General features: G+C 42.7%; 1 protein-coding gene across 1 annotated transcript in view; it reads left to right on the top strand.

Annotated features, from left to right (window-relative positions):
* The first annotated feature begins 2803 nt into the window (after window positions 1–2803).
* LOC126527842 (uncharacterized) overlaps window positions 2804–17300 on the top strand; it is an 87360-nt gene continuing 72863 nt past the window's right edge. Inside the window, exons 1-6 of the mRNA XM_072285702.1 lie at window positions 2804–2930; window positions 3249–3764; window positions 5418–5552; window positions 7275–7394; window positions 9809–10096; window positions 14445–14725. Coding sequence (XP_072141803.1) covers window positions 2804–2930; window positions 3249–3764; window positions 5418–5552; window positions 7275–7394; window positions 9809–10096; window positions 14445–14725 — 1467 coding nt within the window. The remainder of the gene's footprint in view (window positions 2931–3248; window positions 3765–5417; window positions 5553–7274; window positions 7395–9808; window positions 10097–14444; window positions 14726–17300) is intronic.

The raw sequence follows: 17300 nt of genomic DNA, 5'->3' as shown, positions 1-17300 counted from the left end.
TTTTTCAGTGCCCGGCCTAATCGTTAAAGCGACTGACAACTAATTTTCATGGTAACCACTTTTTTAGTGCAATATGGAAAGCTTACCGGCTCTAATCATGAAGTAGTAGCATAGAATAAAGGTAGTAATGATGTGGAAAACGCCGTGGAAAAATTTGTTATCATAATTTTTCGATTTGCAGTGACGATGAAGTTGTTCACCGGAAGCATGCTGAAGACTGCGATAGGCGAGCGCGATAGCGCGTATAGGGCGGCACTAGTTGGAGGCAGACAAGTGCAGCCGTAGATGTGAGAACGTATTCATCTCTCAAAGATCTGAGCGAGCTGGAACAGAGGATCTTAGCTCGCATGCGTGCTCACAATTTACATCCTTACGAAGTAGCACCCAAACGTCATATTTCGATGCACGAAAGCTGCAACGGAAACGAGGAATCCGACTTGCACGAAAGACCACTGTCCCCGCCGTTTCCGTAACGCAGTTTTCACTCTAATTCAACCCAGGTCAGATCACAGCTCATAATATTCTTACACCATGATCAGATCTAAGAGGGTTGTCACCTCTTGTACATTATGTTGCCCTTTGCCTTCAACCGTTTTTGAATTTCAATCAGACCCGATTGCGTAAAATATTTACCGCGTGTATCAATTATGTGCCAGCGGAAATGTATGAACGTTGGGTATTCGTAGTCTTGTCATCAGCGTTCGACAAAATAAACATTAATTTCATCTATACCGACGTGTCGCTATATATGTATACATATGACAAAAGCAAGAGAACCGGATGCTGCGTCAATTCAACATATATACCAGGGATAGAGTGTCTCCGTACCACACGCGTTTATGTCAGCATAGGTAAAGCGGTATACCGGTCTGCTTCACATTATGCTGACATAATCAGCATCGGCATTTGTTGTAGAATGTATATTGCACAACAACAAACACGGCTTTGTCCACGCAGTACAATTGTACTACGTGGACAAAGCCGTGTTGCAGAGAGCATGCAGCTTGTCCTTAAGGACAAGCTGCATGCTCTCGGCAATAAATCGTATATGTATATACATAACCTTCAAGACAACCTGTTTGGTGTACTTTAATAGTGATATTTTCACATTTATTAGAAACACGTACGATCGAATATACAGGCCTAGCTGTAGTCGAACGCCTTTTTAATGAAGTGCATGCGGTCACCTCGTGGCACCATGCAGCTCACAATAGAACCGCCGAACAGAATTATTCCTTCGTTATATAACTGTCGATATATAATTATATTGGCAATCTGGAAGCGCAGAATCGTTTACAGACGCTATCTCTTTACCGAATACGTACGTACAGTAAACGCCATTGCACGAGGTCGCGGCGATGGAGTCTCCCGAACCGGCTTCTTGCGTGAAAGGTAGGCAGTCACAGAGCGCAAGCTATGTGAAATATGTTCATATAGCGGACTGTCGTATAAACAAATGGCGCATAACAGAATGAAGTCTCAATGCAGCGATCGCACTGTATATGTGTATTGGTATTCTCATGCAGCGGGCAATTTCCCGCTGCTTCTCTTTCGTAATCCAGTGCGTTAATTCATAAAACAAACATGACCATATACGCCTTTTTTAAATATGCTTCTGAGCTATCCTATTCCATTCAAAAAAAATTAAATGGTGTGTTTTACGTGCCAAAACCACTTTTACGAGGCACGCCGTAGTGGAGGCGCGACTCCGGAAATTTCGACCACATGGGGATCTTGGGATCGTTAACGTGCACCTAAATCTAAGTATATATATATATACATATATATATACACACACGCCGGGCAGCAATTGCGGGCCAGGGTCTCAGTGCGCGTTTTCTTCTACTCACCGAATATCGCAGACCCGGCGCCGTAGCAGAAATCTTCGTTGTGTCTGTGCTTGCTGCATACCCGAGTTGTAGCCGATGGCTGTCTGCCCGTTCTAAGTTTCGCGGGCCAAGCTTCACGCAGCTTCTTGTCCTGCGGCTCCGTGTAAATAAGGCTGGCACCGGGCTCCGTTGCGTACGTCCGGCAATGCGGCTACGAGCAGTAGCCTACCATACTGCACGCTTCCAAAGGTATAGCCACTACCGATTATAGTAATTTCAGATGTTGTGAAGCAGACACCCAAGGCGGGAAAGCCTCCCCACTTAATCAGAACTGCAGCGCAAGGGGGACTTAAACTTTCGTTTTCAGGTCGCTTTGGCGCTTCCGAAGCAGCCGACGCGGCCGCCGTGTCCACGTGATCCCTCATGTCACGTCATGCCGACGGTGGCGCCAGCTTTTCCAGTGGTGGAGCTCGCCCCCAATATACAGGATTAAGCCGATGGGGTTCATCCGAAGGCCTTGTACTGTGGTTGGTGCATTCAGTGATAGCTGCGGCCACGACCAGCGACTGATCTTGACCTCCTGTTTTGCGACTCTAATTAGGCGCTGCCGAATTGAGGGTCGATGGAGTCTTCGATTAGTGGTTAGTAGCTTGTTCACTGTTCGATTAATTATTAGTTAATTATTCTATGTAGCAGCAGTTTTGCACACATTACGTGTGTTTTATCGCTCAGATTGAGCCGATGGCCGACGTTCCGTCGAAAAGGGCGCGCAAGAGCTACTTGCAGCATAGCATGGAACTCGGCGTGCCGAAAACGACTTTTTACAGACGTTGGAAAGAAGGCGAGCAGAACGCGGATTGTTCCAGCGCACCGAGCAGCACAGAGCCGTCTACGTGCGGGGATGACGCTTCGCCTTCCTGCACCGGCGACGATCTGTCCCGCGAACCCTCACCCACGGGTCTGAAGGAAGCTGCATGTCTCGCGAGGAAGCAGAAGACTGCGACGACTCAGTTGAGAGTGGATCGCCGCCGCCTCTTATCGAAGAGGAAATATTGGCCACTACATTTGCTGCACTCAGCTCGCAAACGCTGCCAAACCTTGGTACGTCCAAGGCAGGAGCTGCTGCTATGGCCATGTCATATGCAGTTACGCATGGCTTGACGTGGACAGAGTTGGGCGATCTGGCTGCGCTGGTGAACAGCATCGCAGGAGCTGACGTGTTGCCACGCAACAAGTACGCATTTAGAAAGCTGTGGTCAACAAAGAAAAGCGGCTTAGTTACCTATTGGTACCTTTGTGATGTTTGTCAGGCTGTGTTGACAGTGGAAAACGGCAACGCACTATGCACTGTCTGTGGCAACAAAGAAAATGTCACCAATGTGCATGCAAAAGGGTCATTTTTTGTGACTTTGGACACAGCAAGTCAGCTTTGCCTTCTCATTGACAGGACAAAGGAAAGCCTGGAAGAAGGGCTCTTGAAGAGAATCCAGCGATGTGATGCTGTCACTGACATAACAAGTGCTGCTTGGTTTCATGAGCTTAGCAAAGCTGAGAACTTGACTTATCATGACTTGACTCTGACCATCAACAGAGATGGAAGTCCAGTTTTCAATTCCTCCAAGACATCAGTGTGGCCTCTGCAAATTGTGGTGAATGAGCTACCACCTGCCAAACGACTTCAAAATCCTGTTCTGACAGCACTATGGTTTGGGAGAACCCACCCAAATATGCAGACATTTCTTGCAAAGTTTGTTGAGCAGGTAAAAAGTATGAAGCCCATATCATGGAAGACTGCATCATCTGTACACCAATCTAGAGTATATGTGCTGTGCTGTGCTGTGGATGCACCTGCACGTGCTGCCGTTCTGAACATGATTCAGTTCAACGGTCTGCATGGCTGCCCTCGGTGCCTCACGATGGCAATGCATAGAGAAGGTAAGAAATGTGCTGATATCTCCAAACAGTTTTTATAATTGCAGTATTATATAGTGTAATTATTGTAATTGAGTGGTGTCTCTTGTATGCACGGAACAGTCTTCTTATTTTAATATTTTCAGTCTAGAATACTGGTGTAGACGATGTAGCTGCACACAAGAATGCCAACTATCAAGACAGATATTGCTCCTCATATCACCCAAAGACTTGGGAAGCAAGGGCAACTTTCAACACACAGCATGCTCTATGTGGGATCTTGAGAATATTTGTGCAAGTAATTAAGTTCGAAAATATTCCCTGGGAAGTCTGTTATGTGCAAAAACCTGGCTTAGCTTGACTGTGGATGAAGTGATAGACATGCTACGTTTCTTAAAACGTGTGGCAAAACATGCCACATGAGTGTGCATGCAGTAACACATGCAAGGCACTTGCCATTAAGGCAAAAGTACAGCAGTAGATATACTGTGACTTTCCAGTTTTCTGTGCCATGTGTTAATTTGACTGACCAGTTTTTTTATCTATGCAGGTAACAAGATCATACCAATCTAATTTTTAACAGGAAAAGAAAAAAGACAACATTACTGCTTTCTTTTTTCTTTTCACATTACGTACATACTGTTATGAGCTTGTTAGAGGCGGTGGTTTCTTGTTATGGTAGAAGCAAGGACTCTGTAGCCAACCGTCCTGAATTCAGCGAGACAGCCTCTATTTCTGAGTAAATGTCCGAAGTTGTGACTTGATCCAGTTTCGATAACCAAATGTCCCAACTTTGATTTTTTCTGCTTAATAATAGAATGGCGCTCCCCTTCCATTCAAACTTTGTCCACTCATCGACAGTTGGCAACCCTATATGAACAAGTTTGCAACAAATAAATATGGACAGCTGCCAAGAGTCTTTGTGATAATGTTTGTGTTCACACACCTGCATTACATAAGCAGCTTACATAAGCCTTACGATGCTGCGGCTTCATGTAGCCGCTAAAGGCAAATTGCATTATGTTGTTGCTGAAAACAATTGCACTCTGGTGCATCTTGATGTACTGTGACTGTATTGGTGGCAAGCACACCAGCATGCTTTGCAAAGACTCGCAATCAGGTGTCACTTGGTTGAGGCTGCCGCCATAGCTGGCACAGTCGCCAATGTTACGATTGTAGAAAACAAGAAAACACGGGGTGGTGAAGAAAACCCACAGCAGCAGGTTCATAAAAATCAAGAAGTAGAAAAACAACGAAGTGATTCTTTTTAACATTTTACTAAAAACAAATACTATTGTATGGTTTAAAATTAACAAATGTCATCATTCCCTACTGTTAAGTCACAGTCACTTAAATTAGTAGTAATGCCCGGCCCTCTCTAACTTCTGAACTCTACAGCATAACAGTTTCTGTGATAAACTGTGTGCATGTACGTACAAGTTCCTTTAAATTTGTAGTTTGCACCACATAACGTAGCAATGTCAGGTACATTTTCATAATTCGAAAGTGTTGTGTCTCTCTGCAACTACATTTTGGATTGTGGATGCATAGCCTGCAGGCACAGTGTGGTTTTGTGGGCAAAACTTATTAATATTTTGGTTGTCACCATATATAGTTTATTTAGTGCAGTGCCTTTGTAAAAGTGTACAAGCAAGCTTTCCATTTCATTATTTTCAGGTGGCATGCGCTACATTGACCAGCCGGCTGAGGAAAGGACACATAGTCAAGTAATCAGAGACATGCATATTGCATACATCACAGAAAACACAGTGAATGGTTTCAAGGGCCCATCGGCTTTAATGAGCCTTAAAGGTAAGCATGCAGCGGCATTCTTTTATGCTTTTATGTGGTGGTGTGTTAAACAACCAGCTGTAACAGTCTTAAGAAGGAAGAGAAACCAGCTTATGAAGCCTTAAAGAGCCCATAAACGTCTAACATTTTTTTTTACACTTTTCAAACAAACATGCTCGTCGCTTGGAGAATGTTGTGACCATAATCACCAGCGAATGCTGCAGCCCTATGTGCTGCAGGAAACGCCACTAATTCAAAAAACAATCCTGTACTGCTCTCCTGCCCTATCCGCTGCTGCCTTTGTGCATCACCACCACGCATCAACAGGGTGCTCCAGGTGGTGTCAGCAGGGCTAAAATCTCTTGATTGGTCAGTAGTCGAGGAAAGACAGTGCCAACTTGGCAAGAGCTGACTGTGTATTCTGAGAATGGAGGGATGCTTGCCCACTGTGCTCAACCGAACCTTTTATGAAGCTTCTATTCAGTAAGTTTCACGCTGATGATGATTAGAGGTGGACAATGGAGTACCCTTTTTTCCTGGCCTGCATGCGAGTTGTAGCTTTCACTAGACTGCGTAGTGTTGGTGAGTATGTGACAAGGAGCAGATAGTGCAAATGGGGAGAGTAGCAAAAGAGAGCGAGAAACAGTAGCAGTGGCGTTTTCATTGTTGAAACGCCTGTATCTTTGCTATTACTGCACCACTTTAAAAATATTCTTGCCGCCACGTGTTCATATACCAGCAATAGTGGAGATCAATTGCAACAAATGATTGAGGACCTTAGCTGAGCAAGTGCAAGAGTGTGGTTAAAGTTTTGTATGCAGAAGAAAAATGCAATGTTTAATAGCCTGGCAAGAAAACAAGAATTCATGATCACTCGTCAGCCTCTAGAGTTTGTACGGGAGTACGTTTACCTAGGTCAATTACTCACAGGAGACTCTTACCATGAGAACGAAGCTTACAGAAGAATAAAAATGGGTCAGAGTGCTTACGACAGGCATTACCAAATCCTGACTAGGAGCTTAACACTGTTCTTGAAAAGAAAAAGGCACAATCATAGCATTCTACCGGTGCTAACATATGGGGCAGAAACTTGTAGGTCGACCAAGAAGCTCGAGAACAAGTTACCGTCTGCACAAAGAGCAATGGAACAATAAATGTTGGGCGAAATGTTAAGAGACAGGGAGAGAGCGGTGTGGATCAGAGATCAAAGGGGGTTTCCGATGTCATAGCTAACATTAAGAGAAAAATATGGAGTTGGGCAGACCAAGTAATGCGTAGTGTAGATCACCAGTGAACACTAGAGTTACAGAATGGGTGCTAAGGGAAGGGAAGCGCTGTCAAGGATGGCAGAAAATGAGGTGATATGATGAAATAAAAAAAATTTGCAGGTGCAAGTTTGAATCAGCTAGCGCGAGACAGGGGTAATTGGAGATCCTTCGTCTTGCAGTGGACAAAAAAAAATAGGCTGATGATGTTCATAATGGACTAGTGCTCATCAGCCACTATGTAACTCAATTTTCGAGCTCATGGTTGTTTAGGAGCTCTTCAGGCAGGTAGCTCTTCCCTGCTCCATATTTATCATAGTGCAGGCGGCAGGGAGGTAGTACTCTGTATACAGCCTAACACCTGATATCAGGCTGAGGCCTATGGTGCAGGGCACTTGCCTGGTTTCTTTCTGGTAGGAGTATTATCGTCGGGTGACTTCAATCAGTAAGTATGTGTGTTATGAATGTAATTTTTCAGGTTTCAACCTTGTCAAGGGAGTCAGCATCGAATACATGCACTGTGTTCTGCTAGGAGTCACAAGGCAGATAAGCGAGGCCTTGTTCAGTACAACTAACTGTTCTGAACGGTATTACGTCGGTATGTATATTTCAAACTTTGTTTCATGCTTCTTATACTTGCAATATTCAAGCAAGGCTTCAGCTCTAGCAAACACTTACAGAAGATGCTTCTGTGAGGCAAGGAGTTTGATAGAGGACATGTTGAATGATTAAACAAACCAAAGCAGTATGCAGCAGGTTTAATCAACCAACTATATAAATGAGATGTATGAATGGTGAACAGAGAAGCAACGTTATCAAGACAGGCAGAAAACAATTGAGTACGATGGTAGAAAAGTGAATAAAAGATTGTATTTTGCGAAAAGAGTGCCATTTGTAAACAAATGTGTTCTGTGGCATTCTTAAGTGATAATGTAGCATAGAATGATTAATGACGATAAGCAGTTACTTCTGCAGTAATATAGCTTTTGCTTTTACATATTACGGTTTTTAATACTGAATTACGTAACTGCAGCATACAAATTGTTCTTATCCCGTAGGGAAGTTTCTAGGGACTTGTAATGGGGGTGGGGGGGAGGTCATGTTCAAGTGTACACATATTATGAAGATTGTAGACGTGCTGATTTCAGTGACTTTGCTCTGTATACTTTTCATCTATCTCTATTCATCTTGCTTGAATGGCTTGATGATGCCACTTAAGTGTGTATATTAATTGCTTCTCGCATAGCAGCATCTGCAACAACTGCAATGTAGCAGTGCAGATATGCAACAATAGCATATTGTAATGCTTAGTTATCATTTTTGCAAGCAAAAAAAAACAAAGAAAAAACAAAACATAGAAGGCTATAACACAGACATTTGCTCAAATCATCAGCATGCACATGGCTAAGAACTAGGACCAAGCATCAGCTGGTATTTGCACATTTCTGGAGGTGTGCGCTTTGGAGGGAAGGTCAAGACCTGTTGAAGGATTTGGACAGAGGGGAGGGAGTGATAAATAAAGCAACAGAGGCTGAAAGTAGTTACTGGTGGCTGATGGACTATCCTGTGTTAGTTGTAAGGAACAATTACGAGACTAGGTTTTGTAGAAACTAATTTGGTACAGCAGCGTCTTGTGCAACAAGAAAGGTATAACCGTTACATGTTCCTGCTGCACTGTGGCTTGCCTGTGCCTCAAACGCAAAGGTGGATCAGTTGCGAACTATTTGTGCAGGAGGTACAGGCTGGGAGCTATCCCCCATAAAGGCACACAAGCGCCATAGCTGATCTTTACGAGAGACTTCCGACATGTCAGCAATTACAAAAAGTGTTAATTGTGTGCCATAAGCAAGAGATAATTCAACACACATGTTAAAATGGACTAGAAGTAGAGAACGCTTGCAAAGCTATGTTATACAGTGCCTAGTAGGTTACAAGACAGAAATGCCCTACTAACACAGTGGCTATGACACTCAGCTGCTCAACAGGCAGTCATAGGTTCAATAGTAGCCATTGTAACCATGGTTCAATGGTGCTGTGCTTTGGAAAAGCCAAAGTACATGCTACAGAACCTCAGGTAGTCTAAATTCTGAGCTCTCCACAACACTAACCCTCGCAGCACGTGTGCAGCTTTATGATGTTAACGACACAATCTTAGGCTGAATGTAAACACAAGTGTGAAATAGGTTTTGAGGATGAAGGCTGTAGCTTTCGTGGAGAGTAATCTTTAAAGTGGAAAGGGGGCACACACTGTACCATATTCCAGTCTTTTCCCTCGCCATGTGTTTGCACTACAGCGTACATGTTGAATCTATAATTACTTGTACCTCTCTTGGTGCTGTGTGTTGTTACAAAATTTGTGAGGTTGCTTTAAAAGGTGTGACCACCGTATAAATTACTTGGTTATGACAAAAATAATTTCAGCGACCCTTTTAACTATTGCTGTATTATGGCACATAGAAGAATAGTATTAGGTGAGTAGCATGTGTGAAATGACTGGAAAAGCCCAGGGAGAGTAGCACGAGGTCGTTTATTAATTTTTGGCATCATCACAGTACACTGTATGCAATCTGCATGCTTATTTAAAATATGTAAAAAAAATGTGATGAGGTGGCTGTATAACATATGAGGAGGAAGCATTGCTCTTAGTGCTTCATGCCACGTTAAGTGCGTACAGATTATTTTAAATGTATTGATAAGAAAGTGCTGCCTGATACGCTGCAATGTTTCGTATAGTTGACGCACCAAATACAACAATGAAGAGCTCTGCTCACCAGTGCACACACCTTCACAAATCAGACCAAAACCAATGTAATTGAGTCTAGATATGGCTGGAAGTAATTCTTTTTTGCCATTTTCAGTAACTTGCATGCTTTAAGCATATGTTACTCTGACTGACGTGCCATGGATAAGGTGATTTCATTCTTCGGGTTTAATTTTACTGTATTGGAGAGACATCTTGGTCACTTAAAATGCTCTGCATAATTATTCATTGTGCCGTTTTTATGTCTGCAGGCAGCCCATCATCTGTGAGAGAAGTTAATAACCGCTTGTTAAGCATTCAACCTCCTCACTGCATCACACGTCTACCCCGTCGCATCGATGACAGGGCTCATTGGAAGGCTTCAGAATGGAAGCACTGGCTTCTTTTCTACGCCCTGCCATGCCTTGATGGCCTGATCCCCCATGAGTACTGGCGTCACCTCGTAAAGCTGTCGGAGGCAGTACATATTCTGCTTAGAGAAGAGATATCTACTCAGCAGATAGACCATGCAGGTAAAGTACTGCACAAATTTAGGTTAAGTATCCACGTCATAGCTCGCTATAATTGCTTGTAATCTTTGTTCAGAAATTATGTGTTGGGAGTGGCACAGTAAGTATTGGTTGTTTGTTGATTTATCAGTCATATTCAATAACTAATAACTAGAAATTGCGGAAGTACTCAGGTTAAACAGAAAACAAGGCTCACCTCCGTAAACATCTGTTCTTTTCACTCGTACTGCAAATCCTGTTGAAATGTACTTAAAATGTGGGATTTTGGCAACAAGTACATATACGTGTGAATCTGTTACCCAAGATAACATTATAGACAAAAATCTGAAGTTCACTCTTGAAAGCAACTGGCTTCGCTCACCTTTGTTTTGGGTATTATTTATTGCACTCTAAAATGTATGTTCTTCACCTCCACACTGCAATTTGTAAAATCATGTAAGGCCCCTCTCCTAAATTTTATTACTGGGGAAAGCTAGTCTACTTCAACAGTTACTGATAAAGGATTAGTGACACAGTATGATAAACATGGATTGAAAGGGGTGTGTATAGATGCAACTATGTGCACTTCAACACCAAGCTTTGTCCATGCACAGATTAGAGCTTATGTAATCATATGTGTCTGTATGTCTTTACTTTACAATTACTTATGCATCTTTAGTAAATTGCATTATTTGGCCCACCAAATGTGAAAGTTTCTTGGTGTAAAACGGCTTATGTGCATTCAACTTGGGTGCATTAAGATTGAGTTTTGTCTTGGCAAAATTTTCAATAAGCAGGTTGTAATAATGAGTGATGAAACAAAAAATGTTAGGCATAACATTAAGAGACAGGAAGGCAGTGTGTAGATTAAAGAGCAAGCAGCGGTAGCCAATATTTTAGTTTACATTAAGAGGAAAAAATGGAGCGGGACAAACCATTCATGTAGGGCAGATAACTGGTGGTCTAGTAGAGTCACAGAATGGATGCCAAGGAAATGGAAGCGCAATTGAGGACGGCGGAGTATTGCGTGTGGTATGATGACATCACAAAATTCACATGCACAACTTGGTAATTGGAGATTACTTGGGGGAGGCCTCCATCCTGCAGTAAACATAAAAGCAGGCCGCTGCTGCTGCTGATAAGCAGGATTTAAAATGGTTCGGAAATGAAAATAGTGCACCAAAAAGTAAAAATAAATGTTCATGCTCTACGACCGTATTTATTGTGATGCCGTGCAATGCAGTAGGGGTGTATTGAGAGGTCCACAAGATTGAATACCTGCCATGCTCTACCTGCTTTCTTTTTCTATTCTACCCACTTTGCGGTTTGTGTGTTTCTATCTGGCTGTGTACATGGCCTTGACATATGCCTAAGAGTGAATAATATATAAAATTACACATCTGATGGATAGTTTAAACCTAGTTCCCCCAACACAGAAGCCTGATGCTCTAACCTTTTAGCCTCGGATGCATACCTGAAAAGACATAACAAAACACCCTTAAGAATTTCCCTTGTGTAAACCAGATAGAACTTATGGGACACATTCTTTACCAAACTTAGCTGCACTTATCACATAGTGGTGCATTTCTACAAGGTGAAGCATGTTTCATCTGGCAATTTAACATGTTTTAATGCCGTATAAAACTTCTGCTTGCTCTGCAAGGTCGGCCATGGTGGCTGAGGGATGCATTCATCACTGAAATCTGCAGTGTGTCTCATCATCATAATATGGCATTTTCCCTTGCTGGCTCTTGAAAGCTTCGGTTCCGAATTTTCTTTGTGTGTGGAGTGTGCATATATGTTTTTTCTTGCATGTGTTTCTTCTAGCTGAGCTGGAAGGAAAATGTGCCTTCCCCCTGGAGGTCACAAAAAGAAAGTGTTGCCTGGATAACTGTAAAGGGGTAATAGCATGAGGGAAAGATCAAAAACATTCTCAAGGGGGCACAACTTGTAATCACAGTTTTATATGGACATGCTCCTAGAGGACAGAGGCTTCTATTCTAGAAGCCACAAGACCTCCCGACATTTATTTTGTCAGCTATAGAAAATTCTTGTTGCATGCAAAAATTTTCACCATTTTGTGAGCCAAGCACATATATTAGAAAGATTGCAACACTCTTATGTGCACTCACATTTAATTTAACTGGTGTCAGTGCACTTAAAGGTCTGTGGTGTCAGTTTTTGCTCTACATTTCATTGAAACGCAGCTCTAGGGGACTATTAGGTTGGGCATCTCAAACATTCTTTTATTCTTGCCATGCTCTTGTGCTTTTTTTTTGCTCTAAACGATGAGGCTAATTTTTCCTGTTTGTGCCACATGTTTTTCCATGTTTTGTTGTGGGCCATGCTCATACCTAAAACTAACAAGCACTCGTACTTTTTCTGCAATTATGCATCATTATGCAGTTTCTCTGGAGCACCTCTCCACACAACTTCTAGAAAATGTAAAAGGCATAATTTAGCATTTTGGTAGTAGTGATAAACAGACACTAAAGATAAAATATATAAATTATGGGATTTAACGTGCCAAAATCATGATCTGATTACAAGGCATGCCGTAATGAGGGACTCGAATAAATTCGACAACTTTAATGTGCACCTAAATGTAAGTGCATGGGTGTTCTTGTATTGAAATGCGGCAGCCGTGGCTGGGATTCGATCCCTTGATTTGATTCTTAGCAACCCGACACCATAGCCACTATGCAACCACGGGGTTAGCGGACACTAAAGAGGAAAGTAAGTTAAACTGTGTTAGCAAATAACCCTTATTTGTATAACACGAAAAGCCATTCTTACCATAGGAGGAAACTTGGTAATCTAGCAGGATGCAAAAGGAAAGACATGGCAACGCCACCTTAAGTTCTCACTTCAGCTTGCCGTGATGTCAATGATTTTCAGTGTCTGTTCAGGCCTAGTTTATTGGGCTACATTGTATTGCAACAGAGGCAAAGACTGAAATTTGCAAGTTTCGAGAACTTTTAGTGTGATACAATGGACAGTAGAAAACACTTTGAGATCTGTTACATCACAATGATGTTCTGGTGCTTGGGGTTCAATGTGAAGTTTAAAAAAAAGGTTTGGCCTTATTTTTCTTGTTTAATCAACTTTTAGTGTGCAATTAACGAAAATAGTTTGAAAGCGTGCTTTGTTGGTCTACACGGATTTAGTGTTCATCTTTAGTGTCCATTTAACATCATCAGATTTTGTATATCAACCATGTAGCCGCATCTGATGCAATGTTAAAATGTTAAAGCAATGTGCTAGAAGAGAGTAAGGAAAGTCAAAGTTGTGACAGAGAAAGAGCATTATGATTACACACTACTAAACCATTTGTGATAAGTAGCGTATATTAATGAATGCTTCATTTTGGCAGGCCATGTGGTCCTTAGGATGCCTCAAAGTAGGTCTCTGCACAACAGTGACTGTGTCAGCACAAATATAGAAACACAAGTGCATGTGTTGTAACACATAGTAATTTTTGCATTTACACATTTCTTCACTTGAAAAAAAAAGAAAGGCTGATGACACTGCCCAATACTCTTGTGCTGAGGTCTCTGCTGAGGCATTAGTGGTACACTTTCCTTGCAGTGGCACAGGACCTTGTTGCTTATGGGGAAGTGGAGAGGAGGTGCAACAAAAATCCAAGGACACCTAAGCGCTGGTTACAAGTTGCGAATGCAAAATAATTAATGTCACAACTTGTACCAACTGCAGTCATTCGAGCTTCGTGCTGCGAGAAATTTTTTTATTTTTTTCTGCGAGGTATTTATTATTGAGTTTTCAATTAAGTTGGTGCGGGTTACTTTCTTTTTTTCTACAGTTTCTACGTTAGCATGTTGGCTGTAGACCGGAATCATTTGGACTATATTGCTGAGTAATGAAGTGCATTTATTTATTTATTATTTGCTATGTACGTGGTGGAAGCGACAAGAAACTGAGGCAGTAGCAAAGGCCACCAAAGCTGGCAGATACGCACAGCAGCAATCCCAGTGGGGTTGAGAGAGAGAGAGAGAGATACAAACTGTGTGCCGGCTTACAAAGCCATAATCCTCGCACAACACCTGGCACGCTAACACAGCAGCAGGTAACCATTTCAGCTGCTCGTGATGTCGCGTTGCAGCCAGTGGCAACTTAAGTGATGTTTCGCTGCTACAGGCGCTGCTTTTTTCGATCATTGGGCCATTTGATGCTTTCACATCAAAAATGACACCATAGTAAATGACTTCCCTGGCCCCTTAACTAAGTTATATTTTAAATGCTCGCTAAGGCGCTGCCTTTTGGAGATGCTTGTAATTCCACTCAAAATATAAGCTCAACTACACCAAATGTGATTATACCCTCAAGCTTTTATACATTACAAAAATTCACTTTTCTGATTGCTTCATTTTATTCTTTTCAGATCGCCTTCTGTCATTGTTTGCAGCACGCTGTGAGGCACTATATGGTGTGACAGCAGCGGCGTTTAATGTGCACCAGCTCTACCACCTTGCAGAGAGTGTTCGACATTTGGGGCCATTGTGGGCCCATTCTGCCTTTTCATTTGAGAGTGGGAATGGGCATCTTGTAAAGTCGGTGACCGCTGCTCATGGCCTGCACCATCAGATTGTTGAGCGCGTGGTTATGGGGCAATATCTAGAGCACTTCATCGCCACTGCAAATATCTCGGAAGAGGACAGGGCAGTTTGTGATAGTTTCCTTGGACACCCACATATCCAGAATGCAGTTGAAGAAGGTGGTGCAACGTTTCTTGGCCTGAACAAGCATGCTACACTCAGTGCTTCCAAAATGCAAGCACTGAATGATACTGGCTATGGTGGCAGTAGTATTGAGTGATACGAGAGGCTTGTATTTAAGAAACAGATGTACCACAGCACACTGTACAAAAGGCCAACTAAAAGCGACAGCACATTTGTGCAAACATCAGAAGGCTTCTTCCGCATAGAGAAAATGGTTCGTGTGTTGTTGAGGGCAGGTCACACTTGCATGCCGCTGTGCCGAGAAGTCCTTTTGCTGGATGACCAACGCTTTCCGCAGCACATCCGGCCATGTTTCCTGTCAGCAAAGGCTCCACCAAAAGTTCTCAGGCCATCAGACATTTTAAAAAGCTGTGTGTACCTAGAATTCAGCAACACACGCAAACAATTTTTGTGCCCTATGCCTAACATGATTGAGAGAGACTGAAGAATAGAGTGATGCGCCAGACATATTACTGTTTTCTGGATTATTGAACTGCATTCTGGAGACGTGTGTGCCACTTTTTTTATTAATGGAATATAATGGGACATGAAAAAGAAAAAATGATTTCACTTTCATTAGTAAATTACCCTTATACGATACCAAAAATGCCATCCTTACTGCAAGAGGCTTGGCAAGTGGTAAAAGGCACAAAAAGGAAAAGTGAGTAGCACTGCCGCCTTAAAGTTCTCACACCAGCTCAGTGTGATGTCATAGATTTGGATGGCGTCTGCTAGGGCCTAGTTAATTATTTATGGGTAAAAATTAACTACAATGTGTTCTAAAGGAGCCAGAATGAATATGGCAAGTTTTAGGAACTTTCACTGAGCCTACTTGGCCTAAATGTTAAAGAATGCCATGAACTTGAAAACAATGGAACTCTGAGCTTCATTTTGTGTTCTAGTCACCACAAAATTTAGGAAGAAAGAGGGCTAAAAACATATTGTATTATTCGAAATTGTTCATGTTTATGTTTAGTGTCCCTTTAACACTCCAAGGTTATCGAATGCTCAGGTTGGCTATTTCTTCTCTGTTCTTTATCACCAAATGACTGAGCTCTCATGACGACTTCGGCTTTTGGTAGAGCTTGTCATGGTCAAAGCTTATGGACACCTGTATCGCTCCTGTAGTGGTGAAATAAGTCACAGCAAACAATGCAAGTGCTGTTACCTGTAGTGTACAGCTGAGAATGTCTTCGACCGCCACGAGCCGGTAATTTGTGTGCCTGTCATTGCTGCTCTTCACATCACAGTAATGATCAGCTTGAGCAGTGGCCAGACTCCCAATGCCAAAGCAAAGTTCAGCTCATGCGTAGTCAGCAAGTCGGAGCCCCTGCTTTTTCATGAGGCTGGCTGTAGAGTCATGTGGTAGCAGTAGGAAGTCCTTGCAGAGCACACAAATTTAGAGTGCTTTGAAATGCACTCTGGCATCGTACATGTTATGCAGCCACAATTTTACTTACTGACACTCTCTTGGCGATTAGCTTGTAGCTGCCTAAATAGTAAATAGTGAAACCTTGCTTTGCCTTTTAGTAAAGTTGGCAGAACAGTTCAGCATGAAGGTCCTTCTGCTGCAGTTGCCGAACAGAACAAAAGGGCCATTTACTTTGCCCTTCTGCCCAAGCTTATGCTGTTTGAAGCAACATGTGGATTGCTCCCCCAAGTTTCTGCCACTTGCGACAGTTATTGCATGGTTGACTTGGGAGGTGCAACATCATTATCTGAAGGAAGTCGCACCAGTTGCTTGTTCTAGTCACAGATGCCTGTGATACGTTAGGTTGAGTACTTGGAGCCCTCGAGCCACTTTTCCTGCAGTCCCACTGCTTTATTCTTGAGCACTTGTGGCAGTGCTCGTTACTCTGTAGTACTTTCTCTTTCTTATTCAACGGTAACAGGAGTCTCATAGTTAAGAGCAAGAGCCCTCGCTGCCGTGCGACAGGTGCATGGGGTTTCATGGTTCACTACTCTTTAACACTGATGCAGTACTTTAGCACTTGCATATAATTCTCCGAAATCGCGATGCTTCTGTTGGACATCTGTGCTTGGTGTTTAGTGGTGTGCTAGTTGGACTTTCCCTGGTTTCTAGCATTGCCTGCTAAATTTCAAGAACTCGAGAAGGTAATCTGCATATCCAGATGTGGTTATCTTTCTGAAGTACTGAAGGCAGAGCTTGCTTGATATCTTCGTGTGAAGCAGTAGTAGCGTGTCGTAAGTGCTTGGCAACACTCCCAATGGTTCTAGACTTCAGGCTCCCGCTTTACTTATTGTAAAGCGTCCTTTCTCTCTTGATGCTACAGAAGCTGTGCATTGGGTGCATGCCAAGCAAGCACAATGCGTGCCTTTCAATTATTACATCTTTACTGAATTTCTCAGTGACAGTCTGCACCACGATGCTTTAGCTTGTTGCTAAAAAACAGCCCTTTGATGGCAGCGCAGCTCTATTTGTGAAGCAGCTCATCAGGTGTTAGAATTCGGATGCTCAAAATAGGACACTAGTGTGAACATTCAGTTCAAGCCAGTTC

Source organism: Dermacentor andersoni, unplaced genomic scaffold (genome assembly GCF_023375885.2).
Source record: "Dermacentor andersoni unplaced genomic scaffold, qqDerAnde1_hic_scaffold ctg00000039.1, whole genome shotgun sequence".
In the NCBI taxonomy this organism is placed as follows: Eukaryota; Metazoa; Arthropoda; class Arachnida; order Ixodida; family Ixodidae; genus Dermacentor; species Dermacentor andersoni.
Note: the sequence above shows the minus strand (reverse complement) of the source record. Positions and strands in the feature narration are given on the sequence as shown.